A 14,264-nucleotide genomic window follows, 5' to 3' on the forward strand; every position below is an offset into this window, starting at 1 on the left:
TCATCCATCCATCCACTACACGTATGGTAAAGGAAAGTTTCTTAAAGAGATGTATATTTTCCTTCATCCATCAACTACACGTCGAGATGTATACTTCGCTTCATCCATCAACTACACGTCTGATAAAGGAAAGCTTCATTCATCAACTACACGTCTGGTAAAGGAAAGCTTCTCAAAGAGATATATACTTCGCTTCATTCATCAACTACACGTCTGGTAAAGGAAAGCTTCTCAAAGAGATATATACTTCGCTTCACTAATTAAGTATAAAATTTAAGCTTTTAGATTGTAAGATTTCATAGTTAAGGATTGTATTAGAAAAGTGATCAAATGGAAGCTTAAACGTACAATTGGAGATAAACCCAATATAATCCTATAAGTGAATTATTACCATTTTTCATACATGAATCGTTAAGAAGCATTTCTTCAGACTGATGATTTGTGCCGTCATTTTTTCAGAGTGATGATTCTTCCTTCTTGCATTCGTCTTTCTGATTATTGCTATTTGACTGTGATGGCAACATTTTCTTGATGTGTGCTCTATTCATATTACACGAAAGATGGTGCAGTAGTAGGAGCATGACTGTATTGATATACGTGTTCATGATTCATTTTCTTTTTATTATGGGAGTTTTAAATAAACATTTCCGGTACTGTTCATTTTAATGAAAAATCACATTTTTACTTTAAAAAGTCAATTATGATATTATTCACTTACAACACATTTTTTGTCATTTTCGTTAGAATTCAAAGTTTTCAATTCATTTTCGTTAGTTTTCCTTTTTATTATATGCTATGTGCAGTTGGGGTAATTTGTATTCCTCAAAGGGACTCTATATCTATTGGGCATTGCAGCCATTCGTCTTTCTGATTATTGCTTTTGGACTTCGGTATATTTTTTAATATGACGGTCTTGTGGAGACTGAAGGATAAAGACATTAACGCTTTAAGCCAAGACAGAAGAAACATTCACCGAGTAAGTATTCATCCTTTAAAGATTGAAGATAACACTCAGTCACATACATCACCATGAATAATTATCATGGCAGAGATCGAACATGGCATCAGACGTAGCATTTGCGAATGTGTCCCTTGCAAATATAGCAATCTTGATCCATTTACCACGCTCACGTTGGACAAGAAGTGATTTATTTCATCACACAGACCTCTCTGAGTCCATACACAAATTTAGAAAAGGAAAAAAAAAACAATTTGGATCCATGGACTTGTAGGAACTAGTCCGTTTCAAACACGCTGGATTAGGTCCGGATCTAATTTTAATTTTCTATTACATGATCCGGTCTGTCCCGCTTTATTTTCAAATGGATCCGGTCCAATCCCTCCAATTGTATAGGCTCTGCCCGCTCCTAGTTATTAATGCTTTAACATGAAAAGAGAGATGCTTTCCTATTCGTTAATCATTGCATAATTAATGCCTTAATTGACACGTAAAGAGAGAGCCTATTCGTCAATCATTGCACAAATGCCTAAACGGATGATTGGAAATTTTCTCAAAGAGATTAAGGCTTAAATCATATAAAGGTTATTTTTAAAGGAAAGCTTCTCAAAGAGATGTACATACTTCGCTTCATCCATCCATCTACTACACATTTGATAATGTAAAGTTTTTCAAAGAGATATATATTTCGCTTCATCTCTCTATTCACTACATGTTTGATAAAAGAAAGTTTCTCAAAGAGATAAATACTTCACTTCATCCATCCATCCACCACATGTCTGATAATGGAAAGCTTCTCAAAGAGGTATATACTTTGCTTCATCTATCCACTACACGTCTGATTAGGGTTCTATTAAATGTTTTCTCCTTTCGTTCTCCTTATTATAAGGGTCATCATATACCATTGCTCCCAACTACATTAGTTTCTCAGACAACAATGGCAGCATTTAATCGTGGAAAATATACCACAATTCTCAGCATTGACGGAGGAGGAGTGAGAGGCATCATCCCGGCCACCATACTTGACTGTCTTGAATCCGAACTCCAGGTTATATATATTGTCTCTGTTCCCGCCTTTTATTCTTAGTTCTTCCTAACTTGAATATGTTCTTTAATTATGTACCAAATTGTTACCATTCTAAAATCTCCGTCTAGCATTGCCTAAGTGCTAGATGGTTGGGTATCTCCCCGATTAATTCCTAGGCATTTGAAACTGATAGACTTGATTAGGCGTTCGCCTAGCAGGCCTAGGCACCTGCCTAGGTCGCGACTCTCACTTACATAGAAAATTGATAACTTTTATTTTGCAATTTATTTTTTCAATAAATGTAAAAGACTTGTTGAATACTGGAATAAACGATCATTATATGCTTGCTTCTCATGTTCTCAATATATTTGAATACTTTATAATTTATATATCATTTATTTTGCAATTTATGTATCTTAATATAATTATGTGTCCCATTAAGTATAAATAGGCACTTATTTATAATATATAATAGGGTTAAACTCTGTTTACTACCTGAAGTTTTGTGGTTTTCTACATTTAGTACATCAAGTTTTTTTCGTCCCAGAGTCATACCTAAAATGTAAATTTTGGGACAGTCTCATACATCCGTTAATCAAACTGTTAAGTCTCCTGTTAACTGTGACGTGGCGTCCATGTGGACAATGACTGGGCGCCACGTGGAATTTTTTTTAGAGAAGGGATTTTAGTGAAAAAAAAATTCCCTGGCCAAATTTTTTTTTTCCCACAACCATGTACTTACAATTTGTTTCCCGCCAAAATTTTTTGAAATTTTTTTTCCTTCTTCTTCCTCAAGGGGACGAACTAGTTCCCCTTTTTTTTTTCTTTTTTTTTTTCCTTCTTCCTTCTTCTTCTTCTTCTTCTTCTTCTTCTTCTTCTTCTTCTGGGTTGCAGGGGATTGGGTTTTTGCACCGGGGGGGGGACAAACTAGGTTCGGTTTTTTTTTTTTTTTTTTTTCCTTCTTCTGGGTTGCAGGGGGTTGGGTTTTGGAGGGTGGACGAACTGGGTTCGGTTTTTTTTTGTTTTTTCTTCTTCTTCTTCTTCTTGTTGCAGGGGGTTGGGTTTTAGGGGGGGGGGTGGACGAACTGGATTCGGTTTTCTTTTTTTTCTTCTTACTCCTTCTCCTCCTCCTCCTCCTTCTTCTTCTTCTTCCTCGGGGGGACGAACTAGGTTCTTTTTTTTTTCTTCTTCTTTTTCTTCCGGGTTTTTTTTTTGTTTTTTTGGTTTTTTTTTCCTTCTTCTTCTTCTTCTGGGTTTTTTTTTGTTTTTTGTTTTGTACTTCCTTTTTCTTCTTCTTCCTGAGCGTGGAGTCGAAGATGGTGATGGGAGGGTGGGATTTGTTGAAGATGAAGAGGTGGGTGATGGGAGGGTGGGCACGAGTGGGATTTGGGGAAGGTGAAGGTTTTTTTTTTTTTTTTAAATATATATATATATTTTTTTATTATTTTTTTTTAATTTCCACGTGGATGACACGTGGCACCCAAGCATTGTTCACATGGGCGCCACGTCACAGTTAACGGGAGACTTAACAGTTTGACTAACGGATGTATGAGACTGTCCCAAAATTTACACTTTAGGTACAACTTTGAGACGAAAAAAACTTGATGCACTAAATGTTGAAAACCACGAAACATGAGGGTAGTAAACAGTCTTTTGCCCTATATAATCTATTTGCTTAAATCTGCTAACCGCCTGGATGCTAGGCCCCACCTTGCTGCCTGATTAGCGCCTAACATTTTTTAGAACCTTGATTGTTACTGATATTGTTCCTCGCATCTGTGTGCATGAAAATTTCAAAAGAAACTGGATGGTGAAGATGCAAGGATTGCAGACTACTTCGACTTCATTGCCGGAACCAGCACGGGAGGCCTTATCACAGCCATGCTCACCAAACCAGATGAAAAAAACAAACCTCTTTTTGCAGCAAATAAAATCGTTGAATTTTTTGTTGAAGAGGCTCCAAAATTCTTCCCTCCACCAAATCCTGTGGAGGAGCCAAGGTACGTATATATTGTTGGAGTAATAATAGAAAATGTGGAAATAGTACAAGAATTCCAATGATAATAATATAAAGAGAATGACAACATTGATTGTGTACAAGATTAATATAAACAATTAGGGAGAAAGTAAGAAAAACAGACGAACATGGAGATTGAAGCTTGCATAAATGCAATGTTTTAAAGACATAATTTCGCCTCTACTCTTGTGCTTGTAGTTCGTTAGACATCCGTCTCTCAGGATTCAACAATCTATAATATGAAATCGAATCACCGTAATCTTCAGCTCGCCTAGACATGGTCGAGGTGCGCCTTAGGGCGTTTTGAGGCGACTGAAAACCTTGCTTGAAATATTATGGGGGCCCTCAAAGTCGAAGGCTTGGGCCTCTGAGGCTCTGCCTTCTTTTTTTTTTTTCTTTTTTTGTTCAGTTGCAACGGCGGCATCTTCATGAAGAAGATGATCGCAAAGTAGAAGACGAATGATTTTTCTTTAAGACTTGGGTAGAACAACATCATTTTGTCCAAATCTAATATTTATTTATTTATTTTTTAAATAACCCACAGTAGTCCCTAATTATTTAGGTCTCATAAGGCTTTGCCTCATGGCTCAAGGCTTTCGCCTAGGCGATGCTATCCATAAAACGCCACTGCTATGCTTTGCCTTTTACAACATTGCTCTTAAGACACGACTCAAAATTGAACAACAAAAAATAAGAGAAACAGAGCGGGAAACCCCTATTTCTCAAGAGGGTTTTCTCGTGGTAAATCTAGTACTTACTATTTATTTATTTTTTCCAAAATTAAACAACAAAGAATGAGAGAAACAGACGGCATATTCTTGAAGAATTTTAGAAAGTTGAAGAGGCTGGCAGGAAACTACTTGCAGGAGGGTTTTCTACGGCTTACGGGACCAAAGTTCGATGGTGTTTATCTGCGAAACAAGATCGTGCAGACCGTTGGAGAAACAAAGATTCGAGATACCTTAACCAACATTATCATTCCCAGTTGTGATATGAAGTACCTCCATCCGGTCGTCTTCTCCACTTTGAAGGTTCGATTAGTAATGGGTTTCGAAGCATTTTTGTATAACTAATATTCGAGTTTCTTTTATGGATAATATAGTCTACACTAGCCTAAGTCTACTATAATATGAGTTTATTTCTCTAGTATTAGTACTCGTTAACATATAAATCGTCATGCAGGCAAAACGAGACCACTCAAAGGATGTTCTGCTAAGAGATGTCTGCATTGCTACATCTGCAGCACCGTTCTATCTCCCTCCTCACAAATTTGAGCAGGGCACAATAAAATATGACCTAGTCGATGGTGGTGTTGCAGCCAACAATCCCGTACGTACTGCTGTACAATTTTAATACTTAATTTTGATGATCTTAATGATGGTGTATGCCATATATAAATTATAACAAATTGCATGAAGATTGCATTATATTCAACAAACATCTTACACTGTCACCAACGTTTCCAGACTTTGCTTGCAATCATTGAAAGTGCCAAGGAGAAGTCTGATAATAAAAGTGGGGCAGAGCGCCTGCATATTGATAGTAGTAAGCTTCTGGTTCTGTCCCTGGGAACTGGATCTGCAAAGAAGGGTGCGATGCTGGAAGTCGGAAATCGCGGCGAGTGGGGAATCTTGAAATGGTTGGTGAATCCAAAAAGCAGCAGTATCCCTTTAATTGATGTTCTTACGACTCCAAGTGTCAACATGGTTGAAGTATACCTGTCTGCTTTCTTCAATGTCTCCGGCTCTGATGACAATTATCTCCGGATCCAGGTTTATTTTTCGATTGTTTAACCATGTCCATGCATGCTTTACTTCAATGTCGTCTCCGGATCTGCAGGCACACACCTTCTTACTTGCTGGTTATCCGTGCTGCAGGAGGATGGCTTGAAACCTGATGAAATTGATATGACTGATTCAAGTCCTGAAAATCTCAAAAAACTTGTGAAGGCTGGGACTGACCTCCTTGAAAAAACTGTCAGTGCAATGAACCTCGACACTGGCTGGTATGATAAACCAACTGACATGACATGCAAATACAAAGACGCAATTGCAGGGTGAGTGCCCACAAGAATCATTATGATCCCTTTCATAACAAAAAAATGTGGGTGATATGTCTGTTTGTTTTATAATTTGTGCAGATTTGCCCAAAAACTGTCACGTGAAAAAAAGAGGCGAGCAAATACATGAAAATCGAACGTTCTGTTTTCGATAACCCTCTTAATTTGTGGTTTTATATCATAGTACTTGAAGATGACAGCAACGGAGTCTTGATGCTCGTCTCTTACCAAGAAAGAGAGAAAATTTCATCTTGGAACAAAAAATAAATTAAAACGTATGCCTACTAGTAAATAAATTCAGCCATTTAAGGACTCGCTGAACAAATTTGGTGTAAGTTTCTCTTAAATGTTTGTAATGTGTTGTTAATTCTCTTGTCTAGAAGAAAGTAATTGTTATTAGTACTCCAAAAATCTTATTCTACACTCTAAACTTTCTATATTAGGAAAGAAAAATACAATTATCACGAGTGTAGAGTGAGATTTTTGAAAAGTCAATAACATTTCCTTATATATGTCTCTACTAATTAATAAAACACTAATTGCCAACCAAAACCCTATGAAATTACCAGTTTAACCCTCTAATTAAAACAGAACATGAATAAGAAATATAGGGCAGAAATGTAATTTCACACCACCAAATTTTGCTTTTGTTTTTTTTTCAAAGTCTCACCTATATGTGATCATAACATATCTCTAATCATATAAAAAAAATTAAAAAAAATAACTTCCGACTCTCACATTCTCTATCACTCCCTTCCTCTCTCCTTCTATTTCAAAAAAAGTAAATTGTAGTTATGGTCCCTTAACTTTAACTCAATTGGAGCAATGGTCCCTTAACTAAAAATTCATTACTATTGGTCCCTCAACTCATCAAAATGTGCAGCTATTGTCCCTCAACTAAAAATCCATTATTATTGGTCTCTCAACTCATCAAAACGTGTAGCTATGGTCCCTCAACTAAAAATTCATTACCATTGGTCCCTCAACTTTAATTCAACTGGAGAAATGGTCCCTTAACTTTAACATAATTGTACCAATGGTCCTTCCAACATAACTCGTTTTGATAAAAAAAATTACGTAGTTGACGAAAATGACCATAATTACACACTTTAATGAGTTGAGGGACCCTAATTATATAAATGGTTATTCCAACATAACTTATTTTGACAAAATTTTGACGAAATTGATGAAAAAGACTATAACTGCACATTTTGATAAGTTGAGAGACCAATGGTAATGAATTTTTAGTTGAGGGATCATTACTCCAATTTGATTAAATTTGATGGACCATTGCTACAATTTACTAGGAATAAAATGAGCTTGTTTCTTCTCGTTCTTGACAAGTGCGATTCGTGACAGACATCACTGGTGGTTCTCGATCGGGTATCGAGTCTCGCTTGCTATGAATATATATATATATAATCCTTTATGTTAATTAGATCTAGTGATTGACATCAGAGTACGCGACGAACAAGATTACAAAATAATAAAAATATTATTAAATAACAAAAATGTCGAAACGATTACAAAATCCAAAAAGACTACATTGCGACTGATTTGTTTATCATACTAAACTACAAACTCTATTTATAGATAATCAAAACCTAAGAAACCCACAAGGCCTAAATCATAAACTAAAAAACAAAATCCAAATATTAAAATAAACTTATATATTAATATTTTTAACACTCCCACCAAACTCATGAAGGTACATGACATGAATTTAACAACTGACAATGTGGATACTTAAGATACTCAAAGAAATTTTGTCCTCGAAATTTGGAAGATCTTACTCCTTGTATACTTAAGAAACTCAAAGAAGAAAAGTTCCGAGTAAGTATGTGCTCTTACAAAAGTTTCGAGTAAGTATATCAAAGTGTAATATCTTACTCCTTTATCTCATAATTTCAATATCCTTTTGGTATCTACTTAATCACTACTGGATCGAGACTAAGATAATACCAAAGACTACGAATTTCCATACCTATCTCTAGCATACTTCACCTAGATACCTACATAGGACTATTTGATCCCAAATCTTATTCATACCAAAGAGTAAGATAATACCAACTATATTGGTCATTATATTTCATCAAATTAATTTCAACCCACACTAGATATTATTGAATCCTCAAATTGAAGAAGGGATGTGATTTTGTAAAAATAACAATAAATTAAGGGTGTTTGTTATACCAGATTATTTCGAATTGGACTAGTTTCAAGGACTAAAGTACCAGATTATTTCGAATTGGACTAGTTTCAAGGACTAAAGTGGCTTAGAATAGATAAAATTAGATTGACTTAGTGAAACGTTTGGTGCAGTATCAAATTAAGCTTGACTAGCTATTGTAAATATTACATTTTTTCCAAGTTTCAATGAAACTTGAAAAGTTTGAACTTTGATAAAATAATAATAATAATAATAAATGTATAATCTGAAAAAGTCTTAAAAATGGAAAACAATCATTGTGGGATTCTTTCTCTGAGGATTCTAAAAATTTTGTGATCGTGACCGTTCATCATATATCATACGATCAGAAATCATTTTAAATTTTAAAATTTTAAAATAAATATAAATAATATCTAACAAAAACTAACTGCACGATATACAATAAACGATTACGATCACCGAATTCCTAAGATCTCAAAAAGAATTCTGGCCGAATCCTTTTCCGAGAGGCGTCTGATTCTAGATTTTTCAAATTTTTTTATTTCAAATATACAACAATTTATATAATGACAACGGGTGTAAAAAGCCGTCTTCACTGAAAATTTTATAATGATTTGAAAGAAATCTGATGTCACGTGCAGTCCATAGCCCACACCCAAAAGTCCCAATCGCAATCTACAGCGAAGCTATTCCATTTTTCTATTCAATTATTCAATTTTATTTGCTTTTCAAATTTATTCACTTTCCTCTCTCTCTCTCTCTCTCTGTTCTCCGGCCAAATCCAAAAACCCTAACGAGCTCCGATCATCCCTCTGCAAGTTCGGCAGAAGGCCACTGAATTTTGTGAAGATTTTGGGTCGATTGTTATTGTTTTGGATAAAAATTTGTGATTTTTCGAAGCATGAAAGAAGGGAAATCAGTAAAATTGAACGGTCAACAGCAGCAGCCGCAGCCGCCGCAGCACCAGAACGGTCACTTGTCCCGGTTCAAATTCGCCAAGTTGTTGGATCCGGAAGCTTCCTGGGACAAGGTACTTCAACTTCCCGAGATAGTACGATATGTTTGGTTCCCGAGAAAGTATGATATGTTTGGTTGCCGAGAAAGTTTGATAGAAAACGAACTAGAAAACAGAAGTTTGAATCTTGGGTATCTATTGAAGCATCGGAATTTACAATGTGTTTCTGAAATTTTGGAATTGAAGGCCTATATTGAAACGGTCAAATTTATTGAGTGCAGAAAATTAATATAATTCTGCATTGGTTAATATTTCTCATGGCTAACTTGAATGATTTACTTTCTGTATGTGTGTGTGTGTGTGTGTGTGTGCAGGATCAATTGGGAGATGTCTTGCATTGGATTCGACAAGCAATGGCCCTCGCATGTGGGCTACTGTGGGGTGCAATACCATTGGTCGGAGGCATATGGTTCGTCATGTAAGTTGATGGTTGGACACCTTCTTAATTGCTGGTCATAGTTACCGTTTACGCTTAATCATCATATGTTTGTGTTGCTAATCAGTGATCAGCTCATTTAACTTGAGGATCATTAGGAACCCATCAAAGCAAATCTTGGCAAGGAATTTGCCCAAATATAACATTGTTTGCTTAGTGCTAAGAAATCAGTAGTAATGGGACTTAAAACTCGTTTGGGACTGCCCAATATTTGGATCATAAAACATATGAGTAAGTATGCTGAAACTTAGATTCTCTAGGTTGTCGGTGTTACTTTCAAGACTTCAGGAATCCTATTTGATCTTAGGGGTGTAGAACTTCAGCTTCTCGTCATTGCCTAGAATCTTAATGGCCTATATGAACGCTAGAGCATTATAATTTTAGAAAGTTTCTTTCCAAATCGACATATTAAATGAAGAGTTACCTTAGTGAGTTCAACTGTAAAGCTGGAGCATTCATCAAGTTGTTTCTGCAATATTGTAGTTCTCGGAAAGAGAGAATTACCTCAACTTTAGGGGGGACTTAGTGCAGACAGTTTTCAATTTACCGTACCAACTTGATAGGTTTACACAGGCATGTAATACTATTTAGATTCACACAGACAACTTATCTCTTAGTTTCAGGCCAAGGGAGAAGAACATATGCCTGAGTTGGATGTCCTTGCTTCCCACCTACGTGTTTGAGAAATATGATTTGATGGTTTTGAGTTTTCTCTTATGTATCATATGCTTCCACCATCTTAAGATAACAATTTTCTTTTTCTCCAAACTAGTGTCGTATATTTTCTTAATCTTTATGTGGTGGACTTTTTTTTTCACAGTTTTTTGGTAATATCAACTGGAATTATATATGGCTACTACGCAATGGTACTAAAGGTTGACGAAGAAGACTTCGGTGGCCATGGAGCTCTCCTCCAAGAGGGGCTTTTCGCTTCCATAACTCTTTTTCTGGTAGTTTTCAAACTTTTATCGCTTCTTTCCCCTTGAGACTACCTTCTCAAATAAATTGAGATCAATGCGTTTCTTTTAGTCTCTTACCTTTTTCTCATTTCCGTTTCTTTCTGTTTTACAGCTTGCCTGGATTCTAGTATACAGCTTGGGACACTTCTGATCGGCTATCTATTCAATATCGCCGTCATTTCCTCCCCGGTGGTGTTCAGTTATAGGACTTTGGTTACATGAAGAATGATAACCTTGGATACGATGAGAAGGTTTCATTAGTAGTCATTAAGTCAGTACTGTTTTCTCGTTTCTTTATGTTAAGCAACATTATGAGTTGGTGATTTGATGTTCCGGTCAATGTTCCTTCAAAAACGTCCACGCAATGTAGCAACGATGGCCTGCAGAACTGATGATCAAAATTGTTTTAGTAGCCTCTAATAAAATTACCTTCAAGCATTATTCTTGTGGATTTTGCTGACAATAATATGTGGTTGAGTAATTTTTAAGCATGACACCGCACAAAGTACCGACATTAGCGATGCAGATTGACAATTTGACAACATAACATGTCAGATTGTATTCGAATTAAACTTTTCCATAAAGTGACAATCATACAAGAATGCAATCGACGAAGCTCAACTGTCCAATGACCAACGACAATAACTTGTGGGAAATACATTTCCTTGACATGGTGGGATAGGACGACTCTATTCAGGTAAAATTGAGGTTTATTACATTATAATTTGGAAAAAGGAGGGCTTGAAAGAATTGTCCTACTGTATAGAAAGCTTCCAATATGCATTTGTTCTTGGGATTTCGAAGACATTTATTGCCGTCTTTGGAGTTCGCTTCTGCCTCCTCGCGAAACAAGATAGATACGGCCGTATACCCATCTTCTACCGAGTGGTGAAACAGATTTCTGCACAAAAATAACCTCCACTGTGAGCAAAAAAACATACTGAGTCATTTGATTCCATAAAATGGCATTGGAACATGTATATTTCCGAACTCCTATATCCATTCAGTGTTCAGAGAGCCTATAAACATTTCAAAAAGATAAAAAAGAGGAAGCATTAACTGAGCCAATGACTTGACCCGGGCAGTTTTAGCACCGTGAGGAAAGGGGAAGGGGGCACTTTGCCAAGTGAGCTAGTGAGGCCATTTGCTAAAAAACCTCACAACACCTACGATCCACGATGTGGCAAGAGTGATGCTATATATATCACGTTTCTGACATATTTTACATAAGCAGGACCCACTTGTATAGGCCAGTCTCAGGAGGGTTTCACTTCCGTGAGGGAGATGATTAGCAATATGATAAGTAAATGTAGTTTTATTGATGTAATAAATTGTCAAGAATGTTAAGTCCGAGGATACTTTCTAATCCTGATTGGTTACCTTTTACAGAACCCCATTTACAGTAATAGGTTCTCGTATCTTCGTTAAGATCCAGAATCCCTAAAATAAAATTTATGGAGTGAGAGAGAAGAAAACTAGGTTACCTCAACCTTAGTACGGAACTCTAACAAGCATTCACATACATGACAATTTGCTCTATGCGGGGAGTTATTAGACTGATCGGATTTCACAAATGCAAACACCTGCAGAAAGATGATATAGAAATCAGAAGAAGAAAATGGATGCCGCAAAAAATTATAAATTAAGAGTTGTTAGAAGTTCTCAGACTGAACCAACTGACCTCATCGCCGCAATTTGGGCATGCCCCTTTTAGTGCCACCAAGTCATTTCTCCACAGGCCTTTAAGTACTTTAACTGTGAGAAAGGAAACTTTAGTATATGCTGACACTTAAACAAGTATAATAACATTGAAAGTTATACAAATTCATAATCAATATCCAATTTCCTCGATTTAACAGAGAGCGCCCGCATTACATAGCACAAGAATTTGACATCATAAATGCTTTAGAAATGGATACAGGTTAACTTACCAGAAGCTGATGCAATTGGGTAACCGATGACAGAACCCAGCGTCACGAAGAGAACGGAATTAAGCATCGAAAGAGCAGGCGCTTGGTTTATATACGAAAATACTGGATTGAAAGCATCTTGATAAGCTAGGCCAACAGTGTAAAAAACAGGCACAAGACACACTGAACTGCCAAAAGCAAGAAAGAGGATCCATATGCTCGCTAATGCAAAAACCTGTGAGAAATCTTCCTGCCCTACATCCATGTCACTCAATATTCAAGCAGAGAAAGAACGATAGAATCCACTTTTCCATTTCACCAAATAACAAAGCATAACAGATGGTGCATTAACAACTACATTTTGGTTGACAAACTAACATTGCAGTTAAATAACTGAGACTACTGTTAACCATCGATGTATTCTGCAGTGAGTCTAAAGTACATAAATTAACGATGACAAGCGTCCAAACAATTGAGCTAACATAAAGTTTGCTCATTAACAAAATGAGACGAATGTTAACTATTGATGTATGCGAGTTCTGCAGTGAGTCTCATGCACATACACCACTGAAGACAATCCTCCAAACATGTGAATTAACATAAAGGTTGCTCATTAGGGAGACGATTGTTAACCATTCCTGTATGAGGGTTCTGCAGTGAGTCTCAAGCACATATATTAACGATGACAATCATCCGAACACGTGAGTAACATATAGTTTGCTCATTAACAAAATGAATGACAAATTATCAAACCCAATTACCCCAACCCAATATCGATTCGAGCATAACCATACTTTGATTTCCTCTTATCTTCCCATGTTTTTAAGCAATATTCATGAATTAATGCAAAACTTAGAAACAACACTTCAAAAAACTCAATAAAAACCAATTACCTCAGCATCTGCATAAGTTGATTGTCTCCTAAGACTACAACGTGGGTATTTCACGACGCATTTCGATCCGTACCATCTTAGCTTCATCTGTTCTTCCAATTAGTTGCAAAATTTGTCAACAACAAAAAACAAAACTTTGAAACCAAAAAATAAAAAAAAACATCGGCCTATCAAAAACCTATGAACTCATAAGTCACACATACATACATACATATATACATACCTCGACTCTGTCAAACATGTCATCGACAATCAAAGGGTCGCCACTGTAATACGCATCACTTGCCTACCACGTGCACCACCAACTAATCAGATTTCAAAATTTTATAAAAAAAAACAGAAATTAAAATTTAAAAAAAGAAAAAAAAAAAAAAAGGGAAAAGGGAAGAAGGGGGATTTACCTGACGGTGGAGGGCTTCGAGGGTTTCTTTGCTGGCGGTTTCGATCGGGCCGACGTAGATGCAGTAGGGGCCCTCGGAGAGCTTATCGCGGGTCGTCGGGTAGTTACTGCCTGAGGAGATTCGGACGGAGAACGGAGCTCCGGTGGTTCTAGGGTTTCTGGAAAGTTCGGGGACTGTGGACCCCACCAAGTGTGGAGTGAAGGAGGCGCTCGTGGCCGCCATGAAATTGGAGTGTGGAAGGTCACGCTCTGAAGTAAGCGGTTGGGAGAGGGGCGGGAGGGGGGGGGGCGAGAGAGAGTTTGGGCCACGGAAATGGTTTTGGCGGGTAAATATCTGGTCGGTTTGATTGGCTGTGGTTCGATGGTTTTGAGGTCCGAAAGTGGGAGAGGATACTTCTCTACGTGACGTCGTTTTCACAA

At 36.8% G+C, this 14,264-nt stretch overlaps 3 protein-coding genes across 3 annotated transcripts; 2 read left to right on the forward strand and 1 right to left on the reverse strand.

Annotated features, from left to right (window-relative positions):
• Positions 1 to 1,597: 1,597 nt before the first annotated feature.
• Positions 1,598 to 6,613, forward strand: LOC114819483 (patatin-like protein 2). Its single transcript, XM_029088363.2, has 7 exons — positions 1,598 to 2,006; positions 3,786 to 3,985; positions 4,796 to 5,033; positions 5,185 to 5,331; positions 5,469 to 5,774; positions 5,880 to 6,058; positions 6,143 to 6,613. The coding sequence occupies exons 1-7, from the start codon at positions 1,671 to 1,673 to the stop codon at positions 6,189 to 6,191; spliced, it is 1,455 nt and encodes a 484-aa protein (XP_028944196.2). The 5' UTR covers positions 1,598 to 1,670; the 3' UTR covers positions 6,192 to 6,613.
• Positions 6,614 to 8,814: 2,201 nt separating this feature from the next.
• LOC103422729 (uncharacterized) lies at positions 8,815 to 11,079 on the forward strand. The gene is made up of 4 exons (XM_029088364.2): positions 8,815 to 9,261; positions 9,561 to 9,664; positions 10,503 to 10,632; positions 10,754 to 11,079. The coding sequence occupies exons 1-4, from the start codon at positions 9,133 to 9,135 to the stop codon at positions 10,790 to 10,792; spliced, it is 402 nt and encodes a 133-aa protein (XP_028944197.1). The 5' UTR covers positions 8,815 to 9,132; the 3' UTR covers positions 10,793 to 11,079.
• Positions 11,080 to 11,175: 96 nt separating this feature from the next.
• On the reverse strand, positions 11,176 to 14,215 carry LOC103422730 (PGR5-like protein 1B, chloroplastic). The gene is made up of 7 exons (XM_008360793.4): positions 13,846 to 14,215; positions 13,668 to 13,730; positions 13,445 to 13,531; positions 12,573 to 12,801; positions 12,323 to 12,396; positions 12,126 to 12,224; positions 11,176 to 11,542 (listed from the first exon to the last, which is right to left on the reverse strand). The coding sequence occupies exons 1-7, from the start codon at positions 14,065 to 14,067 to the stop codon at positions 11,450 to 11,452; spliced, it is 867 nt and encodes a 288-aa protein (XP_008359015.1). The 5' UTR covers positions 14,068 to 14,215; the 3' UTR covers positions 11,176 to 11,449.
• Between the last annotated feature and the right edge of the window lie 49 nt (positions 14,216 to 14,264).

The sequence above is a fragment of the Malus domestica genome, chromosome 11 (genome assembly GCF_042453785.1).
Source record: "Malus domestica chromosome 11, GDT2T_hap1".
Lineage (NCBI taxonomy): Eukaryota > Viridiplantae > Streptophyta > Magnoliopsida > Rosales > Rosaceae > Malus > Malus domestica.

What these genes read in the sequence shown, in the direction of transcription:
- LOC114819483 (XM_029088363.2), top strand. Translation starts at nt 1,671, where the DNA reads ATGTTTGATAAAAGAAAGTTTCTCAAAGAGATAAATACTTCACTTCAT. An exon ending in GTCTTGAATCCGAACTCCAG is followed by an intron (nt 2,007 to 3,785) that starts GTTATATATATT and finishes AAATTTCAAAAG; the next exon opens with AAACTGGATGGTGAAGATGC. An exon ending in ACAATTATCTCCGGATCCAG is followed by an intron (nt 5,775 to 5,879) that starts GTTTATTTTTCG and finishes TCCGTGCTGCAG; the next exon opens with GAGGATGGCTTGAAACCTGA.
- LOC103422729 (XM_029088364.2), top strand. Translation starts at nt 9,133, where the DNA reads ATGAAAGAAGGGAAATCAGTAAAATTGAACGGTCAACAGCAGCAGCCG. An exon ending in CGGAAGCTTCCTGGGACAAG is followed by an intron (nt 9,262 to 9,560) that starts GTACTTCAACTT and finishes GTGTGTGTGCAG; the next exon opens with GATCAATTGGGAGATGTCTT. An exon ending in CTTCCATAACTCTTTTTCTG is followed by an intron (nt 10,633 to 10,753) that starts GTAGTTTTCAAA and finishes TCTGTTTTACAG; the next exon opens with CTTGCCTGGATTCTAGTATA.
- LOC103422730 (XM_008360793.4), bottom strand. Translation starts at nt 14,067, where the DNA reads ATGGCGGCCACGAGCGCCTCCTTCACTCCACACTTGGTGGGGTCCACA. An exon ending in TCGAAGCCCTCCACCGTCAG is followed by an intron (nt 13,731 to 13,845) that starts GTAAATCCCCCT and finishes TGCACGTGGTAG; the next exon opens with GCAAGTGATGCGTATTACAG. An exon ending in AGTTCCGTACTAAGGTTGAG is followed by an intron (nt 11,543 to 12,125) that starts GTAACCTAGTTT and finishes ATTTTTGTGCAG; the next exon opens with AAATCTGTTTCACCACTCGG.